At 42.2% G+C, this 20070-nt stretch overlaps 1 protein-coding gene and 1 long non-coding RNA gene across 7 annotated transcripts in view; one reads left to right on the plus strand and one right to left on the minus strand.

The window, feature by feature from the left end:
• LOC308470373 (myosin-3) overlaps nt 1–6174 on the minus strand; it is a 31149-nt gene extending 24975 nt beyond the window's left edge. Inside the window, exons 1-6 of the mRNA XM_080993561.1 lie at nt 6103–6174; nt 2199–2410; nt 1609–1752; nt 1371–1527; nt 1144–1171; nt 920–1034 (exon numbers count right to left, since the gene is read on the minus strand). Of these exons, the coding sequence (XP_080849687.1) occupies nt 920–1034; nt 1144–1171; nt 1371–1527; nt 1609–1752; nt 2199–2402 (648 nt within the window). The 5' untranslated portion in view covers nt 2403–2410; nt 6103–6174. The remainder of the gene's footprint in view (nt 1–919; nt 1035–1143; nt 1172–1370; nt 1528–1608; nt 1753–2198; nt 2411–6102) is intronic.
• Nucleotides 1–20070, plus strand: part of LOC308470671 — a 63828-nt gene that overhangs the window by 34818 nt on the left and 8940 nt on the right. For 2 of the 6 annotated variants that reach the window (XR_013982529.1, XR_013982533.1), the window contains 2 exons: nt 6127–9089; nt 10128–13279. This is a non-coding gene — a long non-coding RNA (uncharacterized lncRNA). Of the gene's footprint in view, nt 1–6126; nt 9090–10127; nt 13280–14346; nt 14455–20070 lie in introns of those variants that run through there. The other 4 variants (XR_013982528.1, XR_013982530.1, XR_013982531.1 and 1 more) reach the window with 4 other exon arrangements.

Below are 20070 nucleotides of genomic sequence, written 5' to 3' on the forward strand. Positions count from 1 at the left end.
CTTTTCCCCTGGAACAAGATACGAAAGTGTGGCTAGAACAGCAGGAAATTCTCTGTGCATCTCAACTAGAACCATTCCTGTGTGAGGAATGATTTGTCCTTTCTACCACCTGGACAGCCGTCCATGGTACTGTGTTGCTTAGCCTTAGAGGCACCCTTAGACTAGTGGCTGGATATAGCCACATTTCACAACCTGTTTCAGGCAGAGGAAGATAGGTAATGCAAAAAAAAGAAAAAGAAAAAAGAACAACATACTCTTCAACCACTTTCCTTTCTCAGCAGTTGCCATGAAAATTATTGAGATGCTGTATGCTGGAAGTGCTTCATAGCTTTTTATTGTAACAGCTCTGGAAGCAAGTGTCATGAGGACATCACAGAATGAATTAATTATTGCTTAGAAATCCACAGCCCTTATTTTAAAGAAAAAGCATAGTTAAAAAAAATCTTCAGAAAGCTATCCCATGTGGATCCAGTAAGTGAAGTCTCAGGGCTTGGTGAATTGTGATACTTTGGCTGTAAGCCCCATTGTTTCTTAATTGATGAAGGAAATTCTATAGACCTGATCACTTAACAGAACAGAGTACAGTCATACCTTGGTTTTAGAACAGCCTAGTTCTCAAACGTTTTGGCTCCCGAATGCCGCAGACCTGGAAATGACTGTTCTGGTTTGCAAACTATTTTTGGAAGCCGAACGTCCAACGGGGCTCCCAATTGGCTGCAGGAGGTTCCTGCAGCCAATCAGAAGCCGCACTTTGGTTTCTGAATGTTTTGGAAGTCGAACAGACTTCTGGAACAGATTCCAAGGGATGACTGTATAACCAATCAGGAAGTTGTTCAGAGTCTGTGGTTCTTCAGCAGTGCCTTTTGTATGCTTCCAACCACAGGTTTATTTGCACTAATGCCAGCCCATCTCGTCCTACCTTCATTTTGGATTGAGATTCCTTTTTCTTAGCTCCTTCTCCAGTAGCTGCAATTGTTGCAAAGTACTGGATGACACGCTTGGTGTTGACAGTCTTTCCAGCACCAGATTCTCCACTGTCACAATAAAAGCAAGCATCATGTAAAGAAAAATGGAGGACCATTACTTATGTTAGAATTGTACTTTGGCAATATGAAGTAGGACAAATCCAAAGCATCTGCTTACGTGATCAGGATAGACTGGTTTTCGCGATCTGCCAAAAGGAAAGGGAGAAGCATGCTCATTATGCTGCAGAGGCATATGCTGAGTTACAGGTTCAACCACTGGAATAATTTTCCTAAAATCTGGGCATGTGACAAAGGTTTACTAAGCCTGATGGTATCATGATTGTTCCTCCAATTCCCTTCTGCTTATAACACCTTATTCCCCTTTCAGTTGTGAAGTATACGTACCAGTTAGCATGAACTGATAGGCGTTGTCAGAGATGGAGAATATGTGGGGAGGCACTTCTGTGCGCTTTTTGCCCCGATAGCCAGCCACCACTTCTGGATTGTATACAGGCAGCCATTTGTACGGATTAACAGTGACACAGAAGAGGCCCGAGTAGGTCTGCATGAAAACCAATAAAAATACTGTTAGACCCTTTCCCTTTGGGGATTCCTTTCTGTGGACCAGGATAGCACCACTTACATAAATCATCCAGGAGCTGTAGCGATCTTTGAGGTTATACAAAACAGCAGGTTCATGCAGATGCGTCAGCATTGCCATGTCCTCAATTCTGTCAAACTTAGGTGGGTTCATAGAAAACACATCATCTGGCTTGACAGTCAGAGTCTGAAATGCAAAGAAGGAAGGACTTTCAATGAGGAATGGTTATGCCACAGTGTAAGCTTGCAGTACAAATGAAATTATTTCAATAGTGATGGCATATATTTAGGACCCACACAATTTTTAAAGTAATTGTAAGTTTTAAAAACTTTTTAATGTTGTGTTTTAAATTATTGTAACCCACCCTGGGATCTTGGGGTGAAATGTAGGATGATGATGATGATGATAATGATGATGATACCACCACCTATCTTCAGGACAGACCGAAAACTCTTTGTGTAAAAATTAATATACATATTATAGAGATGTTTTCAGTAGCTCATCCCAGCAGTTTAAGTGCTTCACAAATTTCGTCCCAATTATGATCAGAACAATTCAGTTGGAAAATCTTAGCACATGCTTATTGAAAAGGAGGACTCCACACCCCATCCCAAATCTTCAAAGACACTCACCCTGCCATCATCTGTGTCCACGGTAGTTTTGCCACCTTCAGTGCCCTTGATTTTCCCTTTGGCATATTCCTCCTTTGGATCAGCCACGAAGCAATAGGTCTTGGCATCAAAGGGTTGGTTCTGAGCCTCTATTCGCTCCTTCTCAGATTTTCGGAGAAAAGGGGCAGCCACCCCAAAAACCTCCATTTCTGCATCACTGCTCATTGCTGCAGCTAAAAGTGAGACAGGAGGGTCAGTCCTTATTCTGTGGAAGTCTAGGAAACTTGAACTAGAGACATCATGTTCAGACAATACCAGACATGGTCCCTATTCCTAAATCTAATAGAGTGTGCAGCAGCGTGAATGATCCCTTTTGTAAGCAGAACAGAAGGTCCAGCTATTCCCACAAACTCCCATTTTCTCTGTAATCCTGACATTATGTACTATGCCAGGGGTATACAATTTACAGGCAGGGACCGGTGTTACATCCCAGACACACACACACACACACACACACACACACACCCATGTCAGTGGGCCCCTGTAAGACCGCACTGCACCACCCTGTTCTGCTCCCACTCCATTCCAACCCTTTTTGTGACATTTTTGTGATGTCTTCGGGTCACTTTCAGATTTGGGCCAGTGTACGTGGACAAGTTTAAAACAGTCATTGCCTTTAGTGCCACCCAGGTGTTATTGGACTCCAGTTCCCATCAGCTCAAGCCAGTGGTGATGATGGGAGTTGAAGTCCCAAAACACCTGAAATATGTGGTATTGGATAGCTCACACTAAATTCTGGGCACACTCTCCCTTCGGTTTTCTATAATCCAATAGTTCTGTCTCCTGAAAGATCACTAGCTTACTTATGTCTATCTATTTGCCCTTAATATGCTTCTTACATTGATTTATTTTTATCTGCAACTGCCCTAAGAACTTTGTTAAAGGGCAAAATATCAATACCAAGGAGAATTAAGAATGAATATAAGTCAATTGCCATTTTGAACCAAATAACAATAGTGAGGATAGTTTAGCATCCATGAAATAGCTGCACAAATACAAAATATGGAATCTAGAAAAGAATGCAGCACCTTGCAATTGATTTTTTTTTTTAAGTTTCAAAAGGAAGCATAATAATTTGAAAGAAATAATGAAATACAGAAGTAAGTATCACAATTGCATCCTGCCCTGTGATAATTTTGACAGAAAACAAATTATGCAAAACAATTGCATGTAACAGCCTGATTTGTATATTCGAGTCAAATTAGTTACTTTGGTATAGAATTGTTATTATTATAATTCTGTGAATGGCCTATCTGATGCAGAAAAAAATCATTTGTTTACGTTACCTTTGGTAGGATCACTCCTCTTTTTGCAGCTATCCAAACCCACCCAAAGAGACCAAATGTGGCTTGCTTGCTTCCTTGAGTGCTTTTAAATCTAGGCATCTAGCATATGTTGCTTGTCACAGCAAGGCCTGAGATGGGTGGGTGGGTTTTTTTTAGTTCTACACATTCCTTGAGCATAGTTCTTTGGTGAGGAAGCACCTCTGTTGTGCCTCCTACTTTCCAAGTTACATTTTATTGGCTCAGAACATGGGATGAGATAAACAAGTAAGATGGTAACAGGAACTCCTGGGCAGGGGGAAAAACTTGGTTTACTCCCACTTTCAGCGTTCCTGCACTCAGTGTAAATGGAAGCCCCCTTTTCTTTCATCAAGTTGTGTCTGTGTTGCTGTTGAATGTCCCTGTGTACTGGGAAAGGGGAGGAAGGAGAGAAGGGGCAGTGGCTGTGAAACTATAAGATTACTTGAGATATGAAGTGGCACCTGTGCTAAGCAGAATGTTGATTGAATTCTGCAGTCTCTGTGTTGAGTGGATGGGAAGTAGCATGTGTCTGCATGTGCTGTGAGTGAGAAACAAAGAACCCTCAACCATCTGTTGCAGGCAGTTTCAGGGGATGGAACTGCTGCTTCTGATGATGAGAGATTAGGGATCTCACTTGGGAAAGAGATCATATTAAACGTCTTCCGGAGGAGTAGCCATGTTCCTCTATTGCAGTGAAAACAACGGAGTGTTGTGGCTGCTTAAAAGACTAACACATTTATTGGCGATAAGCTTTCAAAGATTACAGTCCACTTCATCAGAGGCGTGAAGTGTTCTCCTTAGTTATATATGCGTGTATGTGCGCGCGCATGGTTTGTGGGGAGGATTGTAAAGGCGAGGTCAGAGAGAAATGAAATGCAGAAAAAGTATAGATAGTGACAATTACATACTTAACAATGGTAATTCACATACAGCAATAGTTCACGATTACATCCTGGCAATGGTAAGCCAGTGAACACATAAAAACCTAAACATTATTTGTTTCGCTTCCATCCACAAGTGATAACATTCAAGTGCCTGATGTATTGTAATTCAGGGACTGGCCAGTTGTAAAATGCAGGTGGGCATTGTTGGCAGATGATGACACATATCACATTAGCAGATGTGGAGGCGAATGAAACCCTGAAGTTTTGGGTGACATTATTAGGTCCTGTGATAGTGTTTCCAGAGTAGGTATGCAGAGAACAATAGAATCATAGAATTGTAGAGCTGGAAGGGACTATGAGAGTCCTCTAGTCCATCCCCCTGCAATGCAAGAATCTTCTATCCAATGTGGGGCTCGAACCCATGATTAAGAGCCCTGTTTAGGGAAGTTTTTACAATGTGTGACATTGTAATGTATTTTTAATCTTTGTTGGAAGCCATCCAGAGTGGCTGGGGAAACCCAGCCAGATGGGCGGGGTACAAATAAATTATTATTATTATTATTATTATTATTATTATTATTATTATTATCATGCTCTACCAGCTGAGCTGCCTAAGGCATCTGGATCTGCCAGAGGGGCTGCTTCCTATGTCAATATCTTTTTTATATGGGCTGTTGTTGCTGCTAAGTAGCTGTTTTTGGTAGGGGTGCTGTCTGAATGTCAGCATATAGACCTACCACCTAAGGCCTGTGAGAGAATGAGGGTACATTTCAGCCTTCCAAAACATTCTGTTAAAGTTCTTAAACTAGTCATCCTGGAGCAAAATACCTCCAAAGGGAGAGTGCTGTGTGAAACCAATGAATTACAATTTATCAACATTTTCATTTGGAAACATCCAACATTAGTCATGCTAGGAGTAGTTCCATTGACTTCTGTGGGTCTACTCTGAATGTGACAAACATTGACTATCACTTGTGAACTGAACTGAGACAAAGGATTTTCTTCCGCACAATACATGTGTTAATTGGCTCACTGATGCCCTTTTAAATGTGTGGTGGGAGGGGGGATTATTGATTTGTTTTTGTTCTTATTTTCATTATGCATTTTGTGTTTTTTATAATGTAATTTTCTGTTGTGAACCGCCCTGAGATCTGCAGGTAAAGGGTGGTATACTAAAAAAACCTAAATAACTAAGTACTTTTCTACATTTTATTTCTCTCTGACCTCACTTTACACAACCCCCTCGTCCCAACTCATGTGTATATGCACCTATAACTCAAGATAACACTTCATGCATCTGATGAAGTAGATTGTAGTCCATAAAACTTCATGCCATTTTAAATTAGTTCATCTTTAAGATGCCGTAAGACTCTTTGTCAAATACTGAATGCTGGAAAATGATAACATAAGTGCATGGGAGATTGGTTTTTCCAAGAAATGGTCCACCTATTTCTTAGAATGTCATTCCTTCACCCACAATTTGCAGGCAGGGAAGTCGAAGTATAGGGAGGTACTTTCCCTCTCCTCAATACACAAGCACAGAAGCAGTGCAGTTATTATCACTCCACGGCAGACTGATTGAGGAAATGAAATTGCATCACACAAAAAGTATCAATAACTGTAATTTGGGAGATGGGGTAGGGGTGGGACACATAGCGCCACACCTTGACTTCTCACCTTTTTATTTTCGACTCCCAACAGAAAGAAGAAAGGAACTGGATGAAATAAGACGTCTAATCTAGAAAGGAGCAGACAGCGTAAGCATTCATGAGTCCAGTATCCTCAACAGCTGAGAATTTTTTAGAATCTCAAAATACATTACAGAAATGGACCCTCTTCCCCCTAAAATTCCTCCTCAGAGCAAAGTGCCTTTAAGCTCAGCTAAAGTATAGCTGCCCTTATTGTCTAAATTAACACTTGGTTGCCCTGAGATCTCTCCCAAAGTGGGAAGCTCTGGAGTATGTTGCCCAAATTGCAGGAGGGAGGGGGTAGGGAATGGGGATGGAGGGAGAGAGACTGATTATCAAACTTACCTCTCACAGCTCTCAGCCACCAGTAAGCCTTTCATCTCTGTCAGCTTTTATAGGCTGTGATTCTTCTCTTAGCTCAACCCCTCTCTATATTTGGAAATCAGAGACTGGTCCTAAAGCCTGCTTGCCACTTATACACTTATTTACCCTCAGAAAATGTATTAATAGAAATGACCAAGTTTAGTCATTATTTATCAGTTGTGATACTTTGGCATGGAAGCTAACCATTTCTTTAAACTTGGGTGGTAATGCCAGTGCAGGAGAGATCTGGTGTCTGATCCCTTTAAAAAAGAGAGTTTGTGGCAGTTTTTCCACCTGGCGCTCTTATTGGATCAAATCCTGCAAATATACTTGCATTTTAGTAGCCTGGCAAACAGCTATTTTATCAATTCCATTTTAAGAATCTGTTACATTTTAGGCACTAAAATGCAACATCTGAGATTCCCAAACACGTGTGCAATATATATTTATACATGCATTTGCCTGCAGTTTGAACCCATATGTGGAAACATGTATTTTCCTGGAGTGATGTGTGAAGAAGCATCCACTATCAGCAGGAATGTTGACACTAAAGAAACTCTCTTCTTTTTTGTTTTGCCCAAGCAAAGCCTCAGGTAAAAATGACAGTAAGAAAACAGAACACTGGGAATTAAGCATAGATGGTCATGTGTCCATTCACACACACAAACATACTGCAGGAAAGTGTGTGTGAGTATATGCTCCATCTGGTTGAGGGAGATCATGTGGGTCTTTCTGCCATCCCAATTGGTCCTGCTCACATGATTACAATGGTGTAGGCTGCGCTACAAGGGAGTTAACTCCCTTTCTGTGTTAAAAGGGAAGAGGGGTAAGAAGGTACAGAAGGGCAAGCTTTGAAAGAGTGACTAAATAAAAAGTGAAGTCAAGACACGAATAAATAATTGCGAGCCATTTTGAGAACCCTTCTTACTTTCTTTGTAAGATTTATCGTCTGCCCTTCACCAGGGCAGGTTGAAACTGTATACAGAGTTATAAAAACAGGTAATACCATTCCAATAAAAATGAAGTATAGATTCAGCAACAAAAATGGTGGATTCTACAAAACAAAATAGTTTAACTGTCAAAGGCCAGAATTTTGTACGGAGAGAGTTTAAGGACTTTGGTCAAAAATGAAATATGAATCCCCTGAATGAACGAAGAAAGACCTGCAACATCCCAGGTCAGGAGAACAGGTCCTTAATATTTAACAAAGATCTAGTTATCGTCTCTGACACTTTTGTCCTTATCCTTAAGGGTTTATCATCAGCTTGCCACTGTCCTGAACAGGCATGACCTCCTAAGCAGCATGCCAAAGAATTAAAGCTATGCTACCAAAGAGGGAATCGGTAACAGCTGATGAAAGCAGACGTCGTGTAAATCAAAACATACTAATGAGAAACAAAGGGCAAGTATCTTAAGGCAGGGACACTCCCAAGCTAGTCATCCACTTAACAGAAATTGGGGTTCCAAACCCACCCATACTGCTTTTGAATTACTTGTTTAAAAAATTCATATTCTACCTATTTTGTGGGATAAATTTTGTAGGAGAAATTTGAGGCATATTACAATCAAAAAAAGTTATAAATCTGCTATCAAGGCTCATGATATGCAATACGCTTTCCAGAGCACCCTTCCCAGCTCCTGCCAATATATAATATATAAATATATTTAAATCAGCCACTTTTATTTGCGGGGGGGGGGGGGGCAGTTCCTAGTCTTTATTGCAATAAGGAATTGTGTGGTATTATAGTTTAAGGAGCTATTTTCAAAAGGCGTCTAAACAGAATCCAAAGCATTACTTATTTACCTATCAAATCTATATCCTGCCCTTCCTGCTGAAGAAAGGGTACATCCGTAATAAAAAATACAGTTAAAAATAAAATGAAAGCATAGTTTAAAATGTTTAAAACAATCAAACATGTAACCGATCATGTGTCTTAATAGGCCCACCAAAATAGAAGTGTTTTCAGTAGGCATCTAAAAGAATACAATGATGGCCCCTGCCTATTGTCAGTAATCAGAGAGTTCCAAAGCACAGGTACTGTCACACTAAAGGCATGGCTCCTGACCAACGCAGCAGTGCAAGTTTGGTAGGTCAAAGTGAGTCAGCTCATATGGGGTAAGGCTATTCCTCAAGGTAACTGGTCCCAATCCATTATGAGCTTTATGTACCAGTGGTAAAACTTGAACTCAGCCTGGTGGTAAACTAGCAGCCAGTTTATATATTTGAGCTCAGGTAAGGAAAATGTAAAACGTAATGGACCCCTGGATGGTAAGGTCCAGTCAAAGGCGCTCATCTTGCTTTTCAGGACAAGGTAGCCGGCATTCGTCCACAGACAGCTTTCCAGGTCATGTGGCCAGCATGACTAAACAGCAACTGGCGCACGGAGGACCGTGACAAGTGCCAGAGCGCACGGAAACTCCGTTTACCTTGCCGCCGCAGTGGTACCTATTTATTTACTTGCATTGGTATGTTTTCAAACTACTAGGTTGGCAGAAGCTGGGACAGAGCAACGGGAGCTCACCCTGTCACACAGATTTGAACTGCTGACGTTCTGATCGGCAAGCCCCAGAGGCTCAGTGACCCCAGTGCCACTCGCATCCCTTTGAGCTCAGGTATAATATGCTGACAGCTTCACTCCTGTAAGCAATAGTACTGGAGCATTCTGCACTAACTGCATTTTCCAGAGGAAACACCTCATTGTAAGATGTATGCTGTGGGAAGCAGAAATGCTTCAGAAGCATCTGTACTGCTTTCTATGTAGGCCAAAGCTATTTTAGCAATAACATGGGCTATAAAGCTAAACATAACAATAGTATACAGTGGTACCTCGGGTTACAGACGCTTCAGGTTACAGACTCCGCTAACCCAGAAATAGTACCTCAGGTTAAGAACAGTTTCAGGTCAAGCACGGACCTCCAGAACGAATTAAGTTCTTAACCTGAGGTACCACTGTATTGGCAGATGAGTGCAGAGCTCATCAGGAATCCATTGATACTCATACAGAATACAATCTCCCAGCTTTGCATACCTCACTCTTCCTCGCCTTCATGTGAATTCTACCTTGAGCCTTAACATTTAGTCAGGGGCTGCATTCAACATTGCAGTCCTGCTTTGAGACATCAAACAGCTGTGCAGTTTCCATTTAACCAACATGGTGGCTTGTATCTGAGGCAGGTGAAGAAACTACAGATTGCAGGGATGTAGCCTAGAGCCTAGAGCCACTTCCATCCAGCTCCAGGTAGAGTGAGCAGCAAGCTGTCTTCTCTTTCACTTGAGGTCACTGAAGAATGGTCAATAAACAGCCCCATCTCTCATGAAAAATGAATTCTTAGAATCCTCTCTAAGCCGGGAGAATGAGCTCTTGTCTTTTTTTAGCAGCAGCCTTCCATGGTTAAGCGTCTTTTGAATGTACTGCCTTGTTTGTATTAGGTGTCCATGGAAAGTTGAGATGTTCCAGAAGCATCCATTTTATGCTAGGCTTCAAGCACGAGGACAAGAATTTTGCAGGGTGATTTTGATGGTTAGAGAGAAAGGGAACATGGGGGCTTTCCCACCACATAGAAGAACAAGCAGGCAGCAGCCACAGATTTGGGTTCCAAAGAGATGCTTTTGCAAATTAAGGCTCCCTCACCCTCCCTTCTTTTTTCTAGTGGGTTAATGTTACCCATTGGGCAGCAAAGATTAGAGAAGAGAACTCAGCAACAGACCTTAGCCACAGCCATTAAGGACCAGGCCCCCTTGGCTCAGCAATACTGCATTATTGCCTATATCCAAAACTATTACATGGTAAGCAACTGCTGTTCATCTGCTGTGAATTCTGTGTTATTTGAAGTGTCTTCTGTTCTAACTATGTGATTTCTATGCATCAGAGGAGCTCAGCTTCCGGATCTGGAAGTAGAGCAAAGTTTTATCTGGGAACCAGACATTTATTCTAGTGCACAAATCAACTCCACCTGAAGTTGTCAGCTCCAAGCAATAAGGTCTTTTAGAGTAATATGTCAAGGGGCAAATGCTTTGGGTGCCAGAGAAGTCCTTGCACCAGTAGTTAGCCATTCCTGTTTTAAACAAGCCACCTAAAGAGAACAAGATGAAAAATCCACAGATAAATGTATGGAGCAAAGTATTTGCCTAGTATGTTTCTTTAGATGACATTGAACTATTACGACTGCAGTCCTAAAAATGTTATGAGGGATTTAAGTCGGTTTAGACCTGTTTACTAAATGGGATTGGCACCCTTCAACATTAGTGCTGGTGTCATGTGCTTGGAATTCCAAAACTGGCATTATGTGCTATTACGTGATGTTGCACTGCTATGGCAATGGGACAGCTCTTAGGATCATACCACAAGCCTGTTTATATCATGAGAGTGAGGGTGGAAGGAACCTGGGCTTACCTCCATTTCTGCCTTAAATAAATCACTCTCTTTCAGCCTCAGATCCCTATTTGTTAAATTAAGAGGGCACTGGCCAAATCAGTGCCCCCCAGTTGATGTTACACAACAATTCCCATCATCCCTGACATTGGTCATATTGGCTGTGGAAGATGGGAGTTGGAGTCCAACAATATCTGGAGGACCCCATGTTGACTATCCCTTGTTATAAAGAATAGCTGCGAGCTGTATCAATTCCAAGCAGTAGCAGAAGAAGAAATGTAAGTCTAAATACCTAATCTAGTTAAACACTCTGGCTTAAAATGATATTCTCCATGCCCCACAACCTTTACAGATCAGTCTAAAGTCTGTTTCTTGCATTTCAAAATTCCTGTATATACAGAATTACCGCGGTGGGCAGGGTTTGCGATCTGGTGTGGGCTTCCCAAGCCTGGGTGACACCCCATTGCTGACTGGCCATCACTCCGCCTCCTTTTTGGCTGGCCAATCAGCGGCTGACTGGGAGGTGGGTTGAGGGCCAGGCTCCTGCCGGCCATCTCCTCAGTCAGTATTCATTGTCTCTGATTGTCTATGCAATTCAGCAAACAAAACTATTGATGTTAATGGTTTTATTTATATCTAATTCTGTGCTTGAATGTATAATGGTGTACACATGTAACAATTGCACATTCTGATCTACATGTAGGTTCCCCATTCATTCCTATGTGACACTGCCTTCAGTGTAGGAACTGAATACCTTGTGAAACTGCTTGAAAGGTGTGCCACAGAATAGTAGCAACAAGAAAAAAATTGTCTACATAATCCTACATAACACAACCCAAATGGTTTGAGCAAGTTCATTCATCTATGGATCAGGGTACTCGCTATTATCTTAGAAGTGATCGAAACTTTGCTGAATAATTTACTTTTAATCAAGCAGTTCTAAATTTAGCGTTTTTTTAAATCCTTCACAGTCTCCTAAATCATTGAATACCTTACAAAACTCTATTAGAACTATTACTGTGTTTTAATTAATCACATTTCAAGTATCTATTACAGCCTTACTGAAAAGGGAAAAATAGATCTAAGGAGTCTCTACAGTAACTGTAAAATGTTGTGAATGATACTAGGCTCTTATGCATAAAAGTTAGTCTTAAAAAAATAACAATTACATTATACAGAGACAGAAAATGATAATATTTTAGTAGATTTTATCGTGTATTATGTGTTAAATGGCACTAGAATAGGCTGTAGTTGCTGCTCCAGGCCCAGGCAGCATGCAGCCAACAGGGCCTCAAGAGAGGAGATAAATAAGACGCAGGATAACAGGACCTGGGTTCAAATAGGCCACAACTTTTGTTTATTACAGATGTATGTAGATTTTGGTGAAGGCATTGGGTGTGTATCCTGAATCAACCAGCCCACCTGATAGCTGATTGTTTCGGCTGGGTTGACACTGGGTTATGAGTCACTCCATGATGTACATCAAATAGGGCAATTCCTCCAGGACTGCCATTTTGGGAGGGTGCTATGGCCTGTTGACCCCCGTCTGGACACCTGGACAAACCCCCCCTCCTAGACGCTTTCAGCAGAGTACCAATTTCCTGTTGTGGAGGGGGACGAGTCCTGAGCCCCTGCCCAGGCTGAGGATCCAACCTAATGTTTTATCTGCCAACAATAAATTGTGACAGTTGCTATGACACAGGCAAAACTTCAAAACAAGCTCAATCCAACTCTGACTGAGCTGGTTGGCTCAGGCGTGGCCCAATTATATAGAAAGCTGGTGGACCTGACTGAAGGTTCCAGGCCAAAGTCTCCAGCCATGTCCACCACTATGGCCATACCCCTTTGCCTGCTCATGATTGGTTGATTCAACTGAGCAGGCTCCCAGCAGCCCATACAACCATAGGAGGCACTGATGTTCTCAAACAGTTGCGTGGGACAGAACAGTGGCCCCTAGCTCGTTGCGGTCACACTGGGCTATAAACCACCGCTCCCTAGCATTAGATGGTAAGTGGCCATTTTTCATTATATGGTAAAGAAGGTTCTAAAGTTTTGATTATTTAATTAAAAAATAAATTTCACAGGATATCTCAATAAAGAAGCACTTGGTAAACAGCCTGCAATTTGCTCTTGAAATGCCCCCCTCCCAAAGCAGGATTCAACCTATCTCCAAGCGTTCAGGTGAGGGCGATAAAGTCGCTGGGAAGTGATTTCATTTGGCATCGTTCAGTTCTTTGTCTAGGTATTTCTACATACATGTGGATTTATCATGCCTACCTTACTCGGTCGTGCAACATAAAAGTGTACAATCAAAGCAACGGCTAGGCCCTTTTCATTGTTTTATGTATTTAAATATTTGTATATAGCCATTTCAGAAAAAATAAAAGTACATTACATTAAAAACTCACTAGCAAGTGAGATTCAAATCTTCTTGATATGCTCACTTTAATGACTGTCGTTGTATTTGTGAGGGTGTGTGGGATGAAAGTATGAGCCAAGGTCTAACAAGCAAGGTCTTGGTGAAGGAAAACACTGGAGTTGCGACAAAGAGTGTCAGAGTGTTTGACACTCCACGGGCAACTTGTTTCAGGATGCTTTGTATGCTAAAAATCTCGTAAGAGTTTCAAGTAAATAAACTGTGCTTGTTGCTGATAAAACCTCCAAATTATTTTACTATCACAACAGCTTTCTTGCATATTATTTGTTTTACCTTGCTTTGCTTCCACATGGCCTACATACTACCAGTACCTACCGGATAAACTTTTGTTACATTTCTTTCAGACATTTTGTCCAGAACATTATACGCAAATATCTCGGAATTAGAAATGATGTTTGCATGCAACTTTAGGGAGTTTGCACTAGTCACATTTGTTGTCCCACATCACAAATATTCAGTCCATGTGTAAATTAGTACAGTACTATATCCTGTTAATTTCAACACTCTGGTCCTTGTCCTGTTCTTGAAGCTGTACATAGCACAAAGCACTGCGTCCTGGCACTCCCCCTTGAGTGTATTTTGGAACTGCTATAAAAGTGTGTTTTCCTATTGCTTCTCTCTCTCTGGATTGGCTAGCTGCAAAGATGCCCACCTGTGCTGTCCTTCTCCTTTGGAATGTCTCAAGCCTTTAGTCTTGGGCTGAAGCATTGTCATTCCATTGGAGAAGGTCCTTTTTTTGGCACTCTGTGCTGCATACCACGAATGCAATTGCTTCTCAAGGAGACAAATGGAACTGCAACATCTCATTCCAGAAGAGCTTCTGTCATGATGCCCTGGCGTAGGATGGCATAGGCTAAACGAGGGGTGGAGGGAGAGAATAGGGAGCCAGCTTTTCTCAAGTGATGCTCTTTTACATAAATATCTTTTAAGACTTCAAAATAGATGTTTAAAAATAGATCTGAAATAGGCAGCACTGGGAAGGGAAACGCTTTAATAATGCACTGTTTTTTTCTGTACTGTTGTAACTATTAAAGACACCATCAAGGCTTTTCTGTTCCAGGGAATACATAAATATACAAATATATGTCCTTGTGCAAACCTGTTTGTAGTCCAGAAATGATAAGTGCTTTGACTGATACACCCTCTTCAGGATGAGTGCTGCCTCCAGGTAAGTTTTCAATCTACTTATTGTCATATAACTGCCCCACAAACAACTCAGAACAAATAAAAAAATTCCTTCCTGTAGCACCTTAAAGACCAACTAAGTTAGTTCTTGGTATAAGCTTTCGTGTGCATGCACACGAAAGCTTATACCAAGAACTAACTTAGTTGGTCTTTAAGGTGCTACAGGAAGGAATTTTTTTATTTCGACTATGGCAGACCAACACGGCTACCCATCTGTAACTCAGAACAAATTCAGGTAGGTAGCTGTGTTGGTCTGACGCAGTCGAAATAAATAAAAAATTGTCCAGGAGCACCTTTGTTGTTGTTGTTTAGTTGTTTAGTCGTGTCCGACTTCGTGGCCCCATGGACCAGAGCACGCCAGGCACTTCTGTCTTCCACTGCCTCCCGCAGTTTGGTCAAACTCATGCTGGTAGCTTCGAGAACACTATCCAGCCATCTCGTCCTCTGTCGTCCCCTTCTCCTTGTGCCCTCCATCTTTCCCAACATCAGGGTCTTTTCCAGGGAGTCTTCTCTTCTCATGAGGTGGCCAAAGTATTGGAGCCTCAACTTCACAATCTGTCCTTCCAGTGAGCACTCAGGGCTAATTTCCTTAAGCATGGATGCGTTTGATCTTCTTGCAGTCCATGGGACTCTCAAGAGTCTCCTCCAGCACCATAATTCAAACCAACTAAGAGACCAACTTAGAGACCAACTAAGTTTGTTCTGGGTATAAGCTTTTGTGTGCATGCACACTTTTGTGTATCTGAAGAAGTGTGCATGCACATGAAATCTTATACCCAGAACAAACTTAGTTGGTCTCGTAAGGTGCTCCTGGACAATTTTTTATTTATTTCGACTCAGAACAAATGTTCAATAAAATAAAAATAAATAAAAATCAGCCAAACCTTTCACTTAAAGAAAATCAGGATGAATGCTCAACAAACAGGTCTCCTGGAGGCACCCAGAGCTTCTCTTTCCCCATCCTTTGGACCCCCCTGGAAAACTTAGCAAACCTACTGCACCTGAAACTGGGTGTGTGGACAGTGCAGCTGAATGGGACATAGCTGTGGGCAGTCTGAGGAAGTACCATCCACCCTGGGCCTTCCCATAAAAGCAAGTCTAGAGTGAGAGACTAGGGTGATGTCTGCTGTTTCCAGGAACTCTTCTCGTTGTGAGACTTTTGTGGGTGAGCTGAGAGTTTCTTTGGACCCTGGGTGAGAACCCAAAGGCTGAGAGGGAGGGTGTGTCACAAGGAAAACGAATTGATATATTAGTAACTTCGTATTAATGTAACATTTTTCTATTTAACTGGTTTTTTTGTAATATTTTGTTCAAGTTGTCTGTTGCTGCTTTTGTTTTCTGTACATCGCTTAGATATGTTTTTAATATATTAAGTGGTACAGAAATTCAGTAATCTAATCTAACCTTTATCTGGAGATCTTAACATGTTAAGGGGCTCATAAGGTTAAATGGATCTCCTGAGATACAGTGGTATCAGGCCACCAACAACTTTAACTAGCAGTTAAATTAACTAGCTGTTAGCACAACTGGAAATTCACCATTGATATATGTTCTCTATGACCAGTACCCACCAACAGGTAGAGTAGCATGTTCCTGGTCTTGTAGGAAATGGCACAGCCAGCAATTCATATCTCTCTCCTTCCCTCCCAGGTATTTATGCCAGTTCCCAGTCACAGGCTAGTATAACCAAGGAAAAGAGCTCAATATGTGACGAGAGACTTCACAGATAGGAGATTTGATATTCAGTGGTTTAGGTCAACAGGGACAGGGGACAGGTTTAGCAATGTCCTTGCAGCATCCCCAAATCATCTATGTACTTTCTCTATAAGTGAATGTTTGGTTTTCACGCCAATAAGGAAAAATAAAAGACCGTACTGTACTTGGGATACTTTACACTAAGGGGAATACTCAACCCTCCGTATCAAAACATATTGCTAGTAGCTGATAAAATGCACCAGTGCACCATCTTCTAAGACCACCTTGTCCAACAGTATAGGAACCATGCAAAGCAGTACCACAGACTTCCACAAACAGACATTCCAGAAGTATTCAGTGTTCAATGGTGTCAAAAACTAAGGGCAGTATTCAATTTAAGTTTTACTTGGAGTAGATCTATTGAACTCAATGAACATGATTATGTTTGGGCCATTAATTTAAATGGGTCTACTCAGGGTGGTTTTCAACCAAGTTTTCCTCAAAGTGGCCTGAGGTAATGAATAGGAGCACATTTCCTCTAGCCACCCCAATACAGTGGTACCTCTGGTTACATACTTAATTCGTTCCGGAGGTCCGTTCTTAATCTTAAAGCACCACTTTAGCTAATGGGGCCTCCCGCTGCTGCTGCACCGCCGGAGCACGATTTCTGTTCTCATCCTGAAGCAAAGTTCTTAACCCGAGGTACTATTTCTGGGTTAGCGGAGACTGTAACCTGAAGCATATGTAACCTGAAGCATATGTAACCCGAGGTACCACTATGCATATTATCCACTAAGACCACTAAAGAAAATTTAAGTGCAAAGCCTATAATAGAAGTTTTGAAACTTGAAATTTCAACCCATGAGATAAAAAAATAGATTGGCAAAGCCAAACTTGTACTCAGAAAAGACCTGTGACAATACAGAGCTGGCAGAGGGGATGAAACTATTCCACGCACATCTTGGCGTTAAAAATGGCTAGTAAATAACAGGAATAAACATAGATTCAGGTAGATAGCCGTGTTGGTCTGACGCAGCCGAAATAAAAAGTTGTCCAGCAGCACCTTATAGACCAACTAAGTTTGTTCTGGTATAAGCTTTTGTGTGCATGCACACTTCTTCAGATACACTGAAACAGAAGTCACCAGACCCTTATATATAGTGGGAGGGTGGGGTGGGGTGGGGTTTTTCTCAGGAGGGTAGTAGGAGATGGGTGATTGGCTCAATGGGTATGGTAAACCTGTTGATGAGGAATAAACATGGCAGTGTGATTATGTGGTTGCATAGAAGACTTGTGGCCGCTTCTTGCACAGGCTCTCTTTCTGCTCCTTAAACAAACAAAAAAAGGGAAAGAGAGTTTGATAGAGTTGCTTAAATTATCACAGCTATCCAGTGTCCTCCGGCACCTTGACTATTCCCATGGCCACATTTGATCCTGATTTAATTAGGAGTATTTGCGTTGCAGATTGACACTTCATGCTTTCCTCAGAGCCTTCTCATGTGGCCAACACACCTTGTAATCTTTGCAGAAACTCGAGGCATTATTTACAGAGTCTGCTTGTTGCAAGGCTGAGGAAACAAGGTGCTGACACACAGGATGGCTTTGTTGTTGCGCATGTTCCACCAATGCCAAGGTGAGAAGGGGCTGTTGGTAAGAGTTTGTTTTCGTGGACAGGAAAGGGTATTCCTCCAGCCCTTGTTGCTTCCAGACAACATCCTTGTTTATTGGCAGTCTCTTTTCTTTGGTAAGTTTTCATGGAGGAGACTCCACCTTTGTTCTTCTGTCCAGGTCCGGCTGGGCAACCTTCTTCCTGAACAAGCATCCCCATCTCTTTATCCTTGTGTGTGTGTGTGGTTTTCTCCCCAACATCCCCTACTGTTAATTGGAAGACCTACTCAAATAAGTCCTGTGACCCACCTTCCCCAGCAGCTCTTCAACCACCATTTAGGGACAGTTGTAGTATGCCTAGACTTGATCTGAAAATTAATGAAAGTTTTTTTTGAGGGCATTCTGTGATACGTATAGAGCAGTAACAAAAACATAGCAATGCTAATAGTAGCTGAAATATGGTGATGCAGTGGTACCTCGGGTTACATATGCTTCAGGTTACATACACTTCAGGTTACAGACTCTGCTAACCCAGAAATAGTACCTCGGGTTAAGAACTTTGCTTCAGGATGAGAACAGAAATTGTGCTCCGGCGGGAAGGGCAGCAGCAGGAGGCCCCATTAGCTAAAGTGGTGCTTCAGGTTAAGAACAGTTTCAGGTTAAGAATGGACCTCCGGAACAAATTAAGTACTTAACCCGAGGTGCCACTGTATAACGATATATAAAAGAATCTGTACACTGCAAGCTCTTCCCTCCATTACTTTATTTATTAGAGGTAAATTATACTTCACACTGTGTGCAAACCTGCTCGTGTGGAAACTCAGTCCATTGCCAGTAAGCCAATCCTCAACATTCATTTTAGTGCTTATTGAATAAGGCTGGATTTTCTGTCTCCCAGCAGTTCCATCTCATGTCTGGTCCTCATTTAGTACGGGTTAGCAGCTGCCTCCCTCATCTTCTTTTAATTCATTTATTTCTGGGAAATGAAATTCAATATTCTCTTCTACACCCAACTGTTTGCTGAATTTGGGAGCAATGCTCTCTCCTGTCTTGGGGAGGTTGGGCTTGTGAATGCATGCTCCAGAACATAGAAGTTACAGAAATTGATTTATAAAAGGGCAAGAGAAACCTTTTGGCTTCAAATTATGTACAGTCATAAGTTTTAAGAATCATTTAGAATGTTATAGTGTTTTATATTTTAATGATTTTTAAGCTGCTTTGAGAGCTGTATCACCATAAAAAAATCTAGGTAAATTCTATAGATACTGTCAGGGCTGCCTCAAGTCTCAGCTCACAAAAGACCAACGCCTATCTCTTCTTATATACAAAAGTGTTTATTGCAGTTCATTGTTTGCTTCACATCCGAGGCGCGCAGCCCTACGTCTGTTACGCTTAGACCGCTGAAGTCCCCTCTGAGTCAGTCCCTCCCCTGCACCAGTTTAAGAGGCTTGCGCTGCTCCACCTCTTTCTCTCTTTCCTTTTCCACAGGGTCTTCCTGCCCGCTGGGGTTTCGCCCCTCCTGGATTCCTCTGACGCGGAATCCCCAGACTGCTCTTGCCCCCTCCTGCGGGCTTTGGGACCTGGCCCCTCCTCCGGGCTCCCTGTACTTCCGCGCGCCTCTACATTTGAACTTGGCGTGCGCGCCCAACCTCTAACCTTCCTTTTGACAGCTACACTACTCCCTTCACTACTCCCCTCCCCTTCCGGGAGGGTGGCTTGCTCCGACCTCCCTCCCTTCTCTGCTGCCGGAGCTGCTTCCCCTGATACACTGAAACCTCCACCCCCTTCGCTGCACTCTGGCGGGGAGGCTGGTCCTGACGCCCAGCTGCCACTTTGGGATCCCCCGCTGGCCCCCTGCTCCTGACACGTTCCCCCTGGGGCTCCCCTGGCCTTGACTACCGGCGCCACCTTCTGGGAATCCTCTGATTCGCTGGAAAGACTCATGGAATCTCTTGAGTCATTGTCATCCTCTTCCTCGCTGTCCTGGGACTCATCCCCATCGCTCTCCATCTCCTGCCTACCCTGTGCCTCTGTCCCTGAACCCCTGACAGATACTATCAAATGTAAAATGAGGTGTGTGTGTGTGTGTATGACAAAATAATTGCCATCCATTTATACAATACGTTCCAACGCAGAAAGAGATATTGTAATCATTAATATTATCCTGAAAATACTAGCGCAAAGTGTTGCAGGGATACACACATCCATGAAACCTATATCAAGGGATATCAGGAACGGTATAGAAAAATGTAGGCAGTGTTTTAAAAAACCCTGCATCTTGTAGTCAGTCCTAGAG

Source organism: Podarcis pityusensis, assembly GCF_964106645.2.
Source record: "Podarcis pityusensis genome assembly, chromosome: 2".
NCBI classification, from domain to species: domain Eukaryota; kingdom Metazoa; phylum Chordata; class Lepidosauria; order Squamata; family Lacertidae; genus Podarcis; species Podarcis pityusensis.